General features: G+C 45.3%; 1 protein-coding gene across 1 annotated transcript in view; it reads right to left on the reverse strand.

Moving 5' to 3' along the window:
* Positions 1–2,272: 2,272 nt before the first annotated feature.
* Positions 2,273–18,278, reverse strand: part of GARNL3 (GTPase activating Rap/RanGAP domain like 3) — a 132,718-nt gene continuing 116,712 nt past the window's right edge. Inside the window, exons 25-30 of the mRNA XM_080927048.1 lie at positions 15,186–15,293; positions 13,419–13,537; positions 10,937–11,075; positions 9,302–9,517; positions 8,300–8,426; positions 2,273–2,697 (exon numbers count right to left, since the gene is read on the reverse strand). Of these exons, the coding sequence (XP_080783174.1) occupies positions 2,526–2,697; positions 8,300–8,426; positions 9,302–9,517; positions 10,937–11,075; positions 13,419–13,537; positions 15,186–15,293 (881 nt within the window). The 3' untranslated portion in view covers positions 2,273–2,525. The remainder of the gene's footprint in view (positions 2,698–8,299; positions 8,427–9,301; positions 9,518–10,936; positions 11,076–13,418; positions 13,538–15,185; positions 15,294–18,278) is intronic.

Raw genomic sequence — 18,278 nt, forward strand, 5'->3', positions numbered from 1 at the left:
AGCACCAGACTTCTGAGTCATGGACACCTATGAACCACTGGCTAGTGGCACCCCTTCCCAAATTGGACCAGTTATTGTCTCTAAAAAATATCTCACCCTCCTTTTTATGAGCAAAGCTATACTAGCTTGGCGAGTCAGGTCCCTCTCTTGCCTCCTTTGTATCTCTCATATCCTTGTCTCTTATTTGGTCATGGGTGGCTTCATTACTGTCCCTCTGGAAGAATAAATACAGGCTTGGATTTTTTTTTTTTCTGCTTCATCAAGATTTAACAACAGACACAACAGGAAAAAGACAGACACAAGCTCATTAATTTGTATAACAGAAAAGCCATCAGCCAGGAGCCAGGAGTATGGCACAAGCCTGCCTCCCATTTAGCACTTGGACGGTCCAGTGAGACAATCAAGAGTTCAAGGCCAGCCCTGGCTCCATGAAACCGAACACCTCCCTAATCCTAAAACAAAACAAACCCCAGACGACAGGAAGCACTTAGCCTTCCTCTAAGAGATGAACAGGACAGAGAGAGGCAGAATTTTCTGGGACTAAGATAACACAAGGTTCAAATCATGGACTCTTTTGGAGTCCGTTTTCTTACCTTAAAGCAGAGGCTATGGTCTAGAGGATGGCTCAGTTGGTGCAATGCTAGGTTTGCAAGCATGAGAACCTGGGTTTGACCCTCTAGCATTCTTGCAAAAGCAGGTGTGGTAGGGCTTGTTGGTAATGTCATCCCTGGGGCTCACTGGTCATCCAGCTTAGTTTAACTGGTGAGCTCCACAAGATCCTAGTGAAAACTCTGTCTCAAAAACCAAAGTGCATCATGGTTCTTGAGAAATGGAGGATACGGAGGATAGAGAAGCTGACCTCTATCCTCCGTATGTATCCCCACAAGCTTTCAGCCTGAGAAAGGCAAGAATAAACCTAATAAAAGCTTCTGGTGGGGTTGCGATGCAGCGTGAAGTTGCCTCTAAAGCTAACGAGGGTCCAGGGAACCTTCAGTCCCATGTATCACGCTCAGTTGCTGTACAGAAGAGGGAAGGGAGGGGAGTCCTCCCTATGGCCTGCAAGGAGGGAGGAGAGAAAGCTCCAACCTCTGACACATACCATGACATCAGAACTCATCGAGCTGCTTCCTTGTGGGCCAACGATGGGGCTTGGGGGCACGAAGGGGAATCAGCTGCTAAAGTGAAGATGATCTGTGACCTCTGGGTCAGGGACGCTGTTTTTATTTCATTTATGTCTGTCTCTGTCCACATTATTTACTGTGCACTTTTCAGGAGGGTTCTGGGGTAGGTAGGGATTTTAAAACGTCAGACTTTGCAGAGGACCTTGGTTGGGTTTCCAGTACCCAGTTTGGGCAGCTCCTGAATGGTGGTAATTCCATTTTTTGGCCTCTGTAGGCAACAACATTCATGTGTTACATACACACAGGGATACTCTGCATACACATAATATTAAAAATCTTTTTTTAAAAAAGAGTTATTATGTAGACACTATCCTGCCTGCATGTATGCCTGCGGGCCAGAAGAGGGCATCAGATCTCATCATTACAGACTGTTGTGAGCCACCATGTGGTTTCTGGGAATTGAACTCAGGACCTCTGGAAGAGCAGATAGTACTCTTAACTTCTGAGCCATATCTCCATCCCATGGAAACAGCAATGGGAACCCTACCTAAGAGACTTCTGCGGGAGCAAGTGCTCTTAACCGCTGAAGCATTTCTCCAGCCCTTCACCTCTTTATCTCTACATTCTGATGCATCTCTGAGAGGAGGGATGATGCTGGGTTCATGTGAAAGAACACGGGGCTTGGGACTCAGCTTGGCAACAGCATGTTTGCCTGGTGCATGCGAAGCCTCGGGATCCATCCCCAACACTGCAAAACAAAACAAACAAGGTGGACCCACTCAAGGCAGGGAATCTGGAAACTCTCAATGACAAGGATGCAGGGTTTTCAGGCAACACAACCTCTCCAATGTACGATCGTAAGAGTCTGACAGTGCCCCTGCCTTATTGTTGGAAAGCAGAGGAAGGAGGAGGCATCTTTCCCAGGGCTCCAGGCAGGAGCTCAGTGGGCCCCACCCCAGTGAACACAGGCAGTAACAGGGCCAAGAAAGAAAACTTATTTATAGTAGAATTAAAAAGCAGCATCTTCTTTTCATAAAAGAAACATAGTATATGACATAAGTCAACATTTACAAAAAAATAAATTTCATCTAAATCTATAAAGAGAAGGGTTGCAGAGAATAAGAATGAACGTTTTTGATTTATTCAAAGTTTTGATCTAAAACCTTAATGAAATCTACCACCTTTATTACAAGGGGACTGACAGTTCTTGAATGGAAAGAAACAGGGTCAAGAAAGATGGCACTGGACACTGGAGAGTGACCCAAACTGGCTGAGGGTGTAGGAGGTTTGGTCCGATAGATCACTGCCTGGCCGAAGGCGCACTTTGTTGTACTGGACGTTGGAGCTGCTTGAACAGTATAAATGTGCGTAAGAAAACTAAGGATGACCAACGGGACACAGACTCTACTTCAAATCAATGATGTCTTCCTCTGAGGAGCCCACGAGCTGGAAGGGGCTGCTGCCTGAGCCCGGGCTGCCCTTGTCCACTACAGGGTCCTGCTCAGAGCTTGTCGAGTGGTTATAGCCCTCGGGGTTGGCGTCTGACGCTGGACTTTCCAACACTCCTGATGGGATCCTGGAAGAGAGAAGCTGCTGTCACGGGTGGGAGGAGCGAGGTGAAGAAGTACAGGGTTTCACTTCCCAGGGAGTCTGTGATCCCACAAACGCCCAGGGCCCTGGAAGCTGCCCTCCCCTTTCCTGGCCCCCCTTTGTCCATGTGACTTCCTGAGGGCCTCCTTAGCAGTCCATGAAGTTGGTCCCTTCTTCTCTGTGTCCCTGGCCATGCAGCCTGCTCAGAGCACTGGCTCAGAGCCCTGCCTTTCTACCTCTTCTACTATTGTTGTGGGTTTGTGTTGTTTATGTTGTTTATCATTATTTTCATTTTATGCAAATGGTGCTTTGCATGCTTGGATATCTTTATACCTTGTACACCTCAGCCTTCAGAGGTTAAAAGAGGGCATCAGATCTAGAACTGGAGTTACAGATAATTATAAGCTGCCATGTGGGTGCTGGGAATTAAACCCGGGTCCTCTAAGATAAAACAATACTGTTAATTGCTGAGGTATCTTTCCAGCCCCTTAATGTTATTATTGTGAGACAGGGTCAGGCTGGCCTTGAACTTGCAGTGATTCTTCTGTCTCTATCTCCCAGGTGCTGATATTCCAGGCCTGAGCCATGATGCCCAGTGGGTTTGTTGTTATTGTTTCTTTAAGACGCTTTATTTGCCAGGTGGCGATGCTGCACACCTTTAATGCCAGCATTCAAGAGGCAGGGGCAGAAACAGGCAGATGCCTGGTCTACAGAGAGAGTTTTAGGACATCTAAGGTACACTGAGAAACCCTGTTTCAAAGAAGCAAAAGATAAAAAAATAAGATTCTTTATTTTAATTTTGGTATTTTGAAGGAGGGTCTCATTTTGTAGCTCTGGCTAGCCTAGAACTCATTATGTAGAGCAGACTGGCCTTGAACACAAAATCTGCCTTTGTGGCAGAATGCTGGGATGCCCAGCCTGGCTTTAAAAAAATATATGTAATGTTTATTTTTCATACATAACTGTTTATCTGCATGTATGTATATCTATACCATTTGAGTGTCTGCTGCCAGAAGAAGGCATTGGATGCCCTGAAGCTAGTGTTAGAGGTGGTTGTGAAGAGCCATGTGGGTGTGGGAACTCTCTTAGCCACACTCATCTCTAGCCCCTTTACTGCCTGTTAAGTTTCATGGCACACCCATGGCTGGCTGAAATGATGACTGTATGGCGAGATCTGTTTCTCTACATGAGGCGGAAGCAGGAGCGAGGCTAGCTCTTCTGACCAGGCAGGCTCGTGCTACTACTGTTCCTGGGGTATCGGAGCCCCTCTACCCAGGAAGTAGACACCTCACTGCATCACCTGCCGCTCTGCCATGACTGTGGGCCCTCTGCAGGTGACAGTGCTTGGTCCTCTCTCTTCTCCCCCAGCTCAGTGCTGAGTAAAGAGTATTGGGATGGGGGGCTGGAGAGATGGCTCAGTGGGTAAGAGCACTGACTGCTCTTCTAGAGGTCCTGAGTTCAAATTCCAGCAACCACATGGTGGCTCACAATCATCTGGGATCCAATTCTTCTTCTGGTAGGTCTAACAGCTATCATGTATTCATATAAAATTAAAATAAACAAATCTTTTAAAAAAAGAGTATCACTGGACAGGGCTTCCACTCCACTGTTGCTGAAGGGAAATGTGCTGCAAGGCTACAAGTGTCTAGTCGTGTCCTAAACTGCTTTCAGAAGGGCTCTTCCTGTTCACAGGGCCACCAGTTCAGGAAAGAGCCTGACCCTACACTCTTACTGAGTGTAATGGCTTGTATATGCTTGGCCCAGTGAATGGTACTATTAGAAGGTGTGGCCCTGTTGAAGTAAGTGTGGCTTTGTAGGAATAGGTGTGTCACTGTGTGTGTGGCTCTAAGACCCTCCTCCTAGCTGCCTGGAAGTCAGTCTTCCACTAGCCGCCTTCAGATGAAGATGTAGAACTCTCAGCTCCTCCTGCACCATACCTGCCATGATCCTCCCTTGATGATAATGGACTGAACCTCTGAACCTGTAAGCTAGCCTCAATTAAATGTCCTTATAAAGAGTTGCCTTGGTCATGGTGTCTGTTCACAAGTGTATAACCCTAACTAAGACACTAAGCAATCTCATTTTTATGTATCTTCATCAAACCATGGGCCAAAAATAGTCCCTTAGGAGTCACCAGTAGGAGGGGGACACGCTAGAGTGGCAGGCGTATATGTATGTATCTGTGTGACTATGATCAGAATACATTATTACGTGTTTCTCTCTAGGGCTGGGTGTGGTGGTATATGTCTTCAATCCTAGCATTAGGAAAATAGGTAGGCAGATCTCTGTGAGTCTGAGGCCAGCCTGATCTATATAGTGGGTTCTAGGTTAGCCAGGGCCAAAGAGTGAAACCTTGTGTTGAGACAGTGTTGAGATTTGTGTTGAGAAAGGCTCTGCATTTGTGTTGACAGGAAAGGAGAACAGGCTCTGGACCCCTTCCAGAGTGATGTAGATCAGATATGATGGGGAGACCCCTGAAGAACTAGAAAAATTCAAGAGAATCAAACAGGACAGGTAAAGATTCTCTGTGTCATCCTTCATATGGCATGAATGAAGACTTATAATTAGTTATTAATAAAATTAACTCATAAGAAAGACAGCTGCCTTTCCATGCTCAAACAAGGAGCAGAATTTCATCCTTAACTAATCTGTGCACCCTGCACAATCCATATGGATATCTTAATGATACTAAAATTTTGGTTGTGAGATTTATTTATTTTTTAAAAGATTTATTTATTTATTTTATGTATATGACTACACTGTAGCTGTCCTCAGACACACCAGAAGAGGGCGCTGGATCTCATCACAGATGGTTGTGAGCCACCATGTGGTTGCTGGGAATTGAACTCAGGACCTCTGGAAGAGCTGCATTCTTAACCACTGAGCCATCTCTCCATCCCTGGTTGTGAGATTTATACATTATAGAATATAGAGCATTGGCGAGATTTATCCTCAGAGATGCTGAACTGACCTGCTTGGACCCCCGCGTCACGGATTCCAGGTCATCTTGCCTCATTCAACCTTTCAAAGGAATCTAGTTGGACCCTCAGTCAAGCCCTGAGCCTTCTAAGCACACAGAGACTGGATGACATATACTAAAGTTAGCTTTCTTAAAGTCTAAACAAATTTTCTAATTTTCCTATCCCTCCCCCTCTTTAAAGAACTTTTTGTAACCTGTTCACCCTGTTCAGGAAGAAGTTATGGACTGTTGTCAGCCCAATTCCCTGGGTTTGGAGGTCTGGCAATGGTTATTTTACAAATTATAAAAAGTTGTCACTTTAAGGGATAATTTAGGAATGGCCATAAGTTTGAACAGGGAGGGAATAGGTGGGATTGATTATATAGCCATAATCTTAATTGCTAGAAATCTTTATAATCGATAAAAAGATACATTGGTACAAATTTTTTGATACAGATTTAAGGTTTTCATTGGTATGAATTTCTTATATTGATACAAAATTTGATTTATATTGTTACTCTTAGAAAGACATTGTGCCTATGTAACTCATTTAAGAACCCAAAGCTTAGACCTGGTCCTTCTATAACTGTTACAAACTGTTTTCAGGTGATTAAGCAATAGGAGTTAAGGACCAGATAGCAAACTCGTGGCTGTGTTAGATTCTGATTTAATTACAAAATAGTGTTTTCTATATATTTCAGTTAGAAATGGCTGAATGTAGTCAAGGTTTAACAGTCCAGATTACCTTATATTTAGACAGTTTTCAAAAACGTCAGAAATCCACAGAATGTGACATTTAATGTTATCTAATCATTTGACAATGAGACATATTCCTGACAGCACCGCTGTCTTTTAGTTCAAAGAACTGAACACCTTAACTTCCAAGCAAGGCTGCTAATTGTGGCAAGGCAGCCATCGGGCAGAAATTGCCTATTTCATCTGCAGACTAAATACTGTCCAGGAAAAGAACAATAGTCAACTGTTGGCTCTGCCTTAATAATTCTGTTTTGCAGGGGTCTGTCAGATAATCCTGGGCCAGAAGGCTAAAGACTGATGCTCAAAGGCATCAAGGGGCTGCCCAGGTAGTCACTGTCTCTCCAGTTGTTTGAGAAGCTATGTTTGGTGCTTCCTATATACCCAGGTAATGTTTAAGTTATTCTCAGATTTCTGATGGGGTTGAAGACTAGTTTTAGTTTAATTATCAAACTCAAGTTGTTTAACATTGGGAGAGAGGTTTGAGTGCAAGACATGGTTTTCAGATGGCATTAAAGGCTAAAATCTAAACATAATCTAGGGATAGAATCATAATTTTTTCAGATAGAAATGATGGTAGAATACTTCATCTAATTGACAAATATGATAGACTATATGTCATTTGTATATCATACTTTATAATTTTTGTGATTGATATGGTTTTGTTCAATTTATGTCTGAGAAAAGAATTTTTAAAATTCATTTTTATTGTACATAAAAGTTGAGGTGTAAGAGGTGGTTCTGGTGCTAAGACCCTGTTCCCCAATTGGTCAGAAAAGAAAGCCTTGGTCCAATTGCAGGGTAGAGGTATAGGAGGGACTTCTGGGCCCCTACAGGTAGAGAGGGAGAAGCAAGGAAGGACAGAGTTTGAGATGCTTTGGAAGGAGCTGGGGCCTCTGGCCATTACTACAGGAGGGAGGTGAAGGATGTTTGGCAAGGACTAGATGGGATTAGCCACTGAAGGGTACTGCAGGTAGGAGGCACAGAGCCAAGAGTACAGATAAGGGTAAGTTTCCCATGTGGGAAACAGCAGCACCCAGCAAGTGTGCCAGGAAGGCAAGTAGAAAAGGAACAAACTATGTATCTTTTGTATCTTCTCAAGGATTTATGGGAAGCTGGGTGGGGACTGGTATCATGGTCACCTCCTGGAGTAAAAGGTGGGGGAGCTTCAAAGCAACACACTACAACCTTGTATTGTTTATTTCTCATACACGTGTGTGTGTGTGCATGCGTGTGTGCATATGTACAGCTTTGTGCATGTCAGGCAAGGCTGTAGCTAAGCTGTCGCCAGCCTCTCATTATATTTTAGTGAACATTTGTTTGATTGCTGGTGACAGTGTCCTCTTGCCTCAGCCCCATCGTATCAGCTGTCTTCTCTGGGACTTTCATAGTGGGATGGGTGCCGACCTTGTAGGTGCTGGGCTAGTAGACTCCTGGTGTTCGCATTCCTTCTAGACTCCACCCCAGTTACCTGGCAACAGCCAAGTATGCCTGCCTCACTATAGAAGGGGCTGTTTGCCCCCTCCTCACTCTCTATCCTCTTACTGTCTTACTCCCTGTCCCTTTCTCCCCTCTTTCCCTATCCCTCTCCCCCCTCTCTCTCCATGTGTTCCTGCCCCCACCCCCGTCTCTACTCCATCCTCAACTCCCCTCCCCATGCCCTAAATAAACTCTGTTCCACACTATATCCACCCTATGGCTGGTATCTCGGGGGAAGGGATGTCTCAGCATGGACCCAGAGGCTCCCCTTCTACCTCACCATACCCAGCTCTATCAGACATGTCCTGGCTCATTCTTTTTTCATTATAACACAACACCCGGGCATGCTGGCATCTTCTGGCCACCATCTAGCAGAGCAGGGCCTTCTTCTTCTTACCTCTCACTGCTAGCTGACCTCACAGTCTCCGGCTTGGGGCTTCCTTGGCTTTCTTCCAACCGCTTCCGGGTTTTTGGTTTGGCCCTTGGTGCTCCTTCTGACCTGGGCCCACCATCATCAGAGAGGCCTGCATTACAGAGGAAAATCACAGGCCAGTGGGCCATTACCACAAGGGACACAAAGTTCTTTGCAAATTTCACACAAGTACGTGATATGTTTTCATCAAATCTACTCCATTTCCTTCCAGTTTTCTTGCCCACTTTATTTTTATTTGATTTTTGATTTTTCAAGACAGGGTTTCTCTGTGCAGCTCTGGCTGTCCTGGACTTGCTTTGTAGACCAGGTTGGTCTCAAACTCAAAGATCCACCTGTCTCTGACAGTCTTTTGCTCTGTTGGTACATTATTGGACCTGAGACAGTAGCAGAGATGACAGGGTGACAGGGACTTTTTTTTTTTTTGAATAGTTTTCTTGTCAGTGAAGTTTTTTTCTATCTGATCATAAAATATACACACACTGCAATACACATAGTTCTGGAGAAGCCTGATAGAAGCAGCAAAGTCGCTAAGGTCCTACAGTGTTCATATCAACTGTCGGTTCCCCCGTAGCATGGCTTGGTCAGCTTTCTGTCCTAGAGAAGATCACCAGCATCACTGCTGAGAAATGGTCCAGGATTCTCTGGTGCAGATGAAATTATGATTGACAGATTTACAAATCTCTTCTGAGAGGAAGTTTCTTTACATTATTTTATCATATTATTTGTGTGGGGTCGAGAGGACAGGTTGAGTCAGTTCTCTCCCTCGGACATGTATGTCCTGGGGCTCCAACTCAGGCTGCCAAGATTGAAGGAGTGCTTGACCCCTCTGAGCCACCTCACTGGCCCCCCTCTGAGCCACTGCACTGGCCCATGGTCCCCCTTTAACCTCTGGGTTTTGAAAATGATAGACAGCCATAGGTGAAAGCTAGTTACACGCCGTGGAACAGGCCTGTCAGCTGTGATTACCTAGCAGTTCCCTGCGGGTCCTGCTTGCTATCTCTTTAATTTCCATTCGGGAGAGGGACAAGGAATGCGTGACAGGAATGGCAGCGACTCCAAGGCCGATGGAGGTGGGCGGGGTGATGACCTTGGAGACTAAGGGTGATTTCAGAGGTCGCTCGATGCTTCTGCCCACAAGGTTTCTAAGTGGAATCTTGTACAGATTTTTAGACTGAATTTCACCTGAAACACAATTTGGAAAAGACCAGAACTTTAGGCTCATGTGATTTATAACATAACTTCTTTCTTTTTAAGTTTTAAAGTACAAGCCGGGCAGTGGTGGCGCAGGCCTTTAACCCCGGCACTATGGAGGCAGAGGCAGGTGGGTCTCTAACTTTGAGGCTCCAGGACAGCCGGAGCTACACAGAGACACCCTGTCTTTAAAAATTCAAACAAACAAACAACAGACAAATAACAACAATAAAATCAACAAAGCAAACCAAACTCTCCCAGAAGTTTTAAACTACATTTACTGAGTGTGTGCACACACGTGTCCCTCTGTGGAGGTCAAGAGTCACAGGACTCAGTTCTCTTCTTTCATTTGAGACACAGGGATTCAGGTCAGTTCATCAGGCCTGGAGGCAAGTGCCTTTACCCACAGAGCCATCTTGCTGGCCTGAGAATAATTTCTTGTTCCTTAATATAATTAGGATAAAGCTTCCTTTTTTCTATTAACTTAATTTTTTTATTCCCTTCACATCACTATTGCTGCGAGCTTCCCCCACTTTTTTCTTTTGAGTGAATTTGATAAAATACACTTGCTACCAGTGGTGCTTATATAGAAAAATAGACAAGGCAAAGGAGAGCAAGGACCTGTGCCTGGGACATTCACCCGAACAATAAATGATAAAGATTGTAGCAAAAACTCTCTCTCTCTCTCTCTCTCTCTCTCTCTCTCTCACACACACACACACACACACATACACACACAAACTTTGCTTTTTCCAGACCCACAGGAGTCTGGCAAAGGCCACTGGGAATATCAGCAAAGTTAGAGTGACACACTGAGACCTGAAGGCTGCAGAGTTAGCCTCAAAACCCACTAGCACCCCACCTCCTGAAACCCACTAGCACCCCACCTCCTGAAACCCACTAGCACCCCACCTCCTGAAACCCACTAGCACCCCACCCCCATTAGAAACACATGAAACTTGCAGCTGGATGCCCTCTGGCCTATTTCCCTTTTCTACCCTGAAGCAATGTTTTACATAATGGGATTTCTTCTGTTTTTGTTTGTTGCCTGAGTGCATGTGGGATTCTCTGTCTCACTCAACCTCACAAGTGCTGGGAGTGCGACCAAGCCAGTTATTCCTTTGTCACTGGCTTCAGAAAGTGACAACATCAACAACTCCTAACTATTTCTCTGATTCTTTTTTCCAAAGACAGAAATTTTCTGTGTAGCCCTGGATGTCCTGAAACTCGAACCATAGACCAGACTGGCCTGGAACTCACAGAGATCCACCTGCCTCTGCCTCCTGAGTGCTGGGATTAAAGGCAAGTGGCGCTGTGCTTGGCTTGAATAGTATTTCTTTAGCAGTGGTTATGTCTAGTTCTGACAATAAGCCTGAGACATCTAAGAAGACAGGAAAAACTAGACTTTACCTTCCCCCAGGGAAGAAGGAAACAGTGGGGTGTCCCGGGCAGGTGGTGTCTGAGGAGATGTGTGGGCACTGGCCCCCTTTGAGCTGCCTCCAGATGAGCCCTCATGCACGGTCGTGGCTGCCGTGAAGTATATGTCTGACTGGAAAGGAAGAGGAAGTGTTACCAGCTGCCTTGCATGCCAGGCTCTGCACACACTGGCCTTCCTGCCCCGCTGCCAAGGCCCGGACTAGTTCCCACAGTGATAGGACATTACATGTGTCTCTGAGAGCCAACTCGCAGGAATTTCACAAGTCAGATCTTAACATGGCTATCAATAATAATTTGAAAGCTATAAAATTAGCTTTGTGCTGTGGTGTTTATCCACATGTGTGTGCAATATGCATGACTGTGTACCTGCATGGAGGAAGGAGGAGGGAGGAAGGACGGCAGGTATCCTGCTCCATTTCTCTGCACTTTCCTTCCTTAGGACTGGGTCTCTTACTGAACCTGGAGCTAGGCTGCAGTAACCCCCAGTAACCCTCTCATCTCTGTCCGTTATCGTACCGGTGTTATAGGCACGCTTGTGACACTTAGAATTTCACATGAGTGCTGGGGACTTGAACTCAGGCCTGCATGCTTGCTCTGCAAACACTTTACGTGCTACGCTTCTCCCCAGACCAAATGGTATAAACTGAAATATGTCAGCAATAATGATCTTCCACATCAGAATTCAACCATTCTTAGTAATCTGGCTATATTTACTGTTACTTGGGAACTCCTGTGTGGCTCTTCCTGACTCTGGTGTCATCATCTCCAGTGGAGGGGCTCTCAGCACCACAGACCAGTGTGAGCTTGGACAGAAATGTGTCAAGTCTAGGGCTGCAGCTGGGATCAGTTCTGCTTTAAGACGTGTGATTTGTTTCTGGTGGGTGAGAATATTTTCTTAAAACTTGTTTAGTTTTATGTGTATGTGTGTGTGTGTGTCCCCAAGTATATGTCTTGGGCACCATGTACAAGCAGGAGCCCAAGGAGGTCAGAGGGACTAGAGTCCCTGGAACAGGCATTGTGAGCCACCACATGGATACTGGGAACTGAACCTGGGTCCTTTGCAAGAACACTAAGGGATATTAACCACTGAGCTATCATCTCTCCAGCCCAGAAAAATAGTTCAACAGTTGATTACATATTAGTCATTTTTTATTTCTGGGTTAAAGTTTTACTTGTATCCCAGGCTAGCTTGGACATCACTAGGTACTTCAGACTGGCCTCAAACACAACAGCAATCTTCCAAATAGCTTGTATGTGCTGGGCTTGCACGTCACATCAGGCTCACATCTGGCTACATGACAGATCTCTTGACATAAACCCACTGTGACGATAATGTGTAGATCGGCGTAGGATCCAACTGTAAACTTAGGGTGGAGTTGGACCTGAGGCTTGGTTATGGATGCAAGGGCTCAGGAAAATCAAAATGTATTTTCTGAGAACTTGGTGCTTCTAGGTTTTACGAAGATGAGCATACTGTACTGTCACCTGTAAACTGAGACTGTGTTACATCAGTAAACTCACAGCCCACAAGCACACACGCATGTATGCTTTGAACATGTACATATTTTGGAAGCACTGGTCTACACTGGGGAGCACTGTCTCAGCTGCTGGTGCAGCAGGGAGCAAAGGAGCTGCTTCCAACCAGCACGCTTAAGATCGGGATTGAGAAGGGCGCTGTAAGGAATGAGGCAGGGGCATGATCCTGGAGGAGTGAGAGGGACCTTTGTAGGGTTGAATCACAGTGTGGGCACTAGACGAAGACACCCTGGGAAGTCATCTTTTCCAGCGTCCTTCAGATTTGTGCATCTTCTGAGTTACTGGTGTGGGCTAGTTGATGAGCCATGTTTCACGTGGCTGAAAACCTGAAACTGAAGCTTGTCCGTGAACAGGAAGGAATGTCCAGGCTCGGAGTAAAGGCCCTTGCCACCAAGCCTGGCAGCCTGCATCTCAGATCTGGGAGCCACACGGTGAAAGGAAGGAGCTGACTGAGGCAGGCTGTCTTCTGATTTTAATGTGTGCTTTGTGGTGTGTGCACACATATACATACAGTTATAGACAGACACACAGGATAGTTAAAGATTTAGAGAAGAAGGTGCTATTAAACACTTGAGTATTCCCAAGCTGCCCCTGGGACCAGTATGTCTCCCAAAGCAGGAAGCACTTGGTGGAACTGGTCTTGTCCTTCAGTTCTAAATGGGTTCCAGGGATTAAGCTGAGGTTGTCAGATGTGTACAGCAAGTGCTTCCCTTGCAGAGAGCGCCATCTCACTAACCCTACAACAGCATTTGACAGTGCGCACCCCTCCACATACACATGGTAACCCCACTAACCAATCCTTGCAGCAGCTCCACTTCCACCTTCCTTCTGGCATTTTGACACAGAACAGCTTGGCCTGATGTGGTGAGCGGGTTTTGCTCACTTGACACCTCAGGCCAGAGAACTGCATTCCACTCACCCTGGAGGCCACGAGCTGCAGCTGCGGCACAACTGCCGTGTGGACCAGGTTCCCATTCACCACCAGGCGGATCTCCATGGAGTCAGTGGTGAAGGCCAGGAGGTATGGGAAAGCGCAGACTGCAAGGGAACAGATGGGACTGTGGGCTATGTAGCCATACTTGCTCAGTCATCCTCAACACTCTAGAAACTTCCATCACATGGAGATTCTGTCTTCCAGGGTACACTCTAACCAGCTGTCATTGCTATGCCTCTGTCTGATGCCCCAGGACTTGATCTTCAGTGGCTCAGCTGCCCAGTCCTGTGGGACTTACCCAACACTTATCAGAGTGCATCTTGACACCCTTTTGGCACATGATGGCTAGAAGAGGTTCCTTTGTTCTTCCTGCCTGGCTTGGCCCACGTGTCTCGAGCACTGTCACCCTTCTCTGTGTTCCTCTGGCTTGTGTTCCGGGCAGTAGCTGTGTCCTTCAGAACATCCCTACACTGAGATGCTCCTCCTCACGATACTGCGATGACATGCTGACTTCCCACACCCAGGCTATCTCCCCATTGTCCCTGTGCTCTCTGACTGGTCCTTCAGCTCCTGTCCACCTGACCTCCCTCTTTACTCTGCATTGGTGACTTGTCTGTTCTGGGGGTATCCTTGGTGACTCATTCTGCTATTCCCTGCCTCTGGTTCTGTTCTCTCCAGTGCTTGGCTCATAGGCCAGAGTTCAGTTTCCATTCCTCCTTTTGGCCTATGTCATCTGTCCTCAGAGCCTGATCAGATATGTCTCTCAGGACTGTTCCCTCAAAACTCTCTGTGTGGGTCTTTTAGCAAATAGGTTTTTTTTCTCAGTTTTTTTAGACAAGTTTGCCTTGAATTTGCTGGAGGTCCCTGAACATCATATGAACATCCTACCTCCATTACCCATGTACTGGGGATACAGGTGCTACCACAGCCTGCATAGCATTAGGGTGACTCTCTGGTACCTACTGGGGCTCCATAAACACGGCCTTCACTTATGTCCTGGTATTTAAATGTTTTATTCCTATTATGTGTAGTGCTAGGACTAGAATCCAGGGCTTTCCTCAGAGCCACATCTCAGCACTGGGAACTTGACCTTACCTTGTTTTGTGTGTGTATGTGTGTGTGTGTGTGTGTGTGTGTGTGTGTGTGTGTGTGTGTGTTGAGAAAATTTTTCTGTATAGCCCTGTCTGTCCTAGAACTCAGAAATCAGCCTTCCTCTGATTCCTGAGTATTGGGATCAAAGGTGTGTGCCACCACCCAGCTTGATTGCATTTTTAAAAATTAAATTTTAATGCATGTGTGGTGGTAGGTGGGGGTGTATATGTGGTGGTCAGAAAATAACTTGTAAGGGTCAGTTCTCTCCGATAGGTTTGGGTCAGCAGAACTTCTAGCAAACATCTCTGCCAGTCCCACACTGGCATTTCAGCAGGTTTTGGAAGCTCAGGTTTTGAGGCAGGTAAGAATAGAACTGAGATATGTGTACTTCCCCCAGCCAGTCAGTGTACTGGTTGGAGACCCGGCTTGTGGATTTTAGAAAAGGCCTTCCAGGTATTGCCAAGTTATATTTGTTTCCAAATTTCATGTGCCTAGGAACCAAGAAGAGCCAGGGGGTCATCAGAGTCTAAAAGGGGAGTGTAAGAATTATCTATCAGCATACTCCTTGAAAGTCCCCAGAATGTTCAGTAGTTCCAGGGCACCAAGCCCTGCAGGTGGGATCAGCCAGGGGCACAGAATCACAGTAAAGGTTTTTCTTACCAATTGCATATGGTGCCTGGTTCCAACAGAACTGGAAATCCGATGCCGAGGGTTGAAGCAAAAAAGAGCCACCGTTAAAGGGGCAAACCTTTTTATAGATGCAACTGTCTGCAATGAAAACAAGAGCGACTGGTTTTGTTAGAGATGGTGCCTAGATCCCTGCAGCTAGAGACACAGCAGTTGGGGCAGCTGGGGCAGCTGGGGCAGCTGGGGCAGCTAGGGCAGCTGGGGCAGCTGGGGCAGCTGGGGCAGCTAGGGCAGCTGGGGCAGCTGGGGCAGCTGGGGCAGCTGGGGCAGCATTTTCCTAGTAGTTCTCTGTACCCAGGCTAGACTTGACTTTGCAGCAATGCTCCTGTACCAGCTTCTCACTGCTGGGATACAGGTGTTAGTCACCATGTTTAGCTCTCTCTGCTAGTTCATTACAAATAGACAAATTTGGGCCAAATTCTGAGGGTTCTGAGGCAGTTACCATGTATGCTAACAACTGCCATCTAGAGGAATTTTTCTGTGTGGCAAGCATGTAGCTTTAAGAAGACTGTCTAACTTCAGAAAGTAGATGCTGATATCCTGTAAGCTCACTTTGCAGATAAACTTGAGGTTGGGAGAGATAAGGTGGTCTGTCCTGAGTCTCATGGCTCTCCCAGGGGCAGAGTGTTTGAATGAAGCTAGGCCAGGCTGCAGAGCCCACGTGCTTCCCACCTATGCATACTTCATGCTAGACAAAGATTCAGAATGGGCAGCCCATGGCTGGAGCCCTTTCTACAAGGCAGGTCACTCTTGAGTCTCACATGTCACAAGCATGGTGGGAGTTGCATATGCTCCTTGTCAGGAGCCAACATAGGACAAGCTAAGAACTGGCAGGTGATCTTCCTGAGATGATTCTGCCTCGGACTAAAATAATCCATGACAGATTCGATCCCATAGGCAGAGCACAGGAGAAAGCCATTTTAGGAAAGATTCCTGCTATTAATATGCTTTTCCTGTTATTATTAAACATATATGACAATCACTAGTATTAGCCCACCTTTTGAGTAGACCTCTGCAGATCTATGAAGATCTACTGTCTTGTAGTGATACTATATAGACAAATAGATGACTTCTTAAGTCTTAATGATGGTCCTATAAGATTCCTGAAATTATGAGTATTTACTAAGCTCTTTTATAGTGGGACTGCTATTAGATCCTTTCTGATAGTCAAAATTGCAATGAGAATTCTGCCAGTCTCTGTCACCAGTTAATTGTTTCTACTACTCAGAGCAGATTCCAAGAGGTTGTAAAACCATTAACTAAAGGTCATAAAAAATGAGCTACGGTTTATTATAGGTGCTAGGGCAGAAGATAAAACATTGACTGGGTTTATCTATACAAAGCTTCACTAATAACTTAGTTATGGTTTGTAAACTTGTGGAGCTATGACCGGTAATGACCGTTTAGCCAGATGAGTACTTGTAATGGATATGCGTGTAAGCATTCTCGGTTGTAAACTTCCATTTCAATTTATGATTTGGATTTATATGTAAACTTGTGATGAACTTTTTACCGTGTGACCAGTATTCTGAAAGATGTATAAGTGCTGAGGACAAAGAAAGGAGTGAATTTCCCTTGTCCCACTTATGATCTGTTTTTCCCCTTTTCTTTGAGAGCTTTCAAAATTTCACCTTTCAAAGTGTCCCTTTTTCTTCCTGCAATTTCAACTAGCAAGCTGAAAGTTGGATCCCTGCAGTTCCTGCTGAGATAGAACAAAGGCTATTCACTTGATCCCTGGCTGTTTAGGATGAGGTGCTAAGTGCAGCAGCAAAGCAACTTAGATAAGTAAACTGTTTATTATTATACAGCAGCCCCCATAGCTTGTAAGATAAAAGTCTTACCCTTCTTCTCCCTCTGCTGCCTCAAGAGGAACCCACAACACAAAAGAAGACCACAACAGGGCTAGCCCCCAGCACCTCCTGTGACTGGCAGATGGAGATTCTTGGCTGTCAACCTGATTACATCTGCAATGTAATCAAAAGACTAAATCTTTTTTTGACCAAACCCCAAAAGGGTGGGCAAACCTGTGAGGGATTTTTACTCAATATTCTAAGTAGGAAGATCCACTTCTGTTCCGGATCTCTGAGGTGGAAAGAACCACCTCTAGTCTGAGCCACATCATCTGCTGACAGCTTATGTAATAACATGGAAGAAACATGCGCGTTCTCTCTCTATGCCTGCTTGCTTGCTCTCAATAGCAAGTTCATTCCTTCACTGGCATTAGAACCTAGTTCTTTAACATTCCAGTGTATATTGAAGACCAGCTGAGACATCCAGAAACATAGACCGAGCAACTACTGGATTCTTGGAAACAAAATCTCCTTTCATTATAGAAGATGTTTATGCCTATCCACATACTTTTCTTTTAAAATGATAATGGTAATAACTACCATTGTTGTGTGTAAATTTGAGACAGTGTCTTGCTATGTAGCCTGGAACTTGCAACCCTCTGTTGAGTACAGGTAGGTATTACAAGACTGTAGTTTCATGTCTATCTTAAAATTAGTTTACTTAAAATTTTATTTATTTTTATTTTATGCATAAGAGTATTTTGTCTGTATGGATGTCTATGCACCACATGTATACCTGGTGCCCATGGAAGCCAGAAGAGGACATTAGGTCCTCTAAAACGGCAGTTATAGATGGTTGTGAGCCACCATATAGTGCTGGGAACTGAACCAGGTCCTCCTCTATGAGAAAAAGTTAAGAGCAGTCAGTGCTCTTAACTTTTGAGGCATTCCTCCAGTCTGTTTTTAGTTTTGTTTTTGTTTTTTTTGTTTTTTGAGGGGTGGGGAGGAGAGGGTCGATTCTTTCCCTATATAGATTTTTTAACTAAGCCACAGGACTGCATTCTAAAGATTCATTGTTTTGAGGAATGCTTAGGCTAAAACTTGTGGATGGACGTCCCTGTGTGTAACACAGAGCAGAGAGTTTCTGTCTTACCTTCTCTGGGCTATTCCTTGTTAAGTCTTGAATTTTTAAGATGATACCTACCAGACAAATTTCTGTATTGATAACTGGGTTTTCCACTTAATTAGAAATTATTTATCAAAGTACCTGATTTAT

Source organism: Micromys minutus (genome assembly GCF_963924665.1).
Source record: "Micromys minutus genome assembly, chromosome: 13".
In the NCBI taxonomy this organism is placed as follows: domain Eukaryota; kingdom Metazoa; phylum Chordata; class Mammalia; order Rodentia; family Muridae; genus Micromys; species Micromys minutus.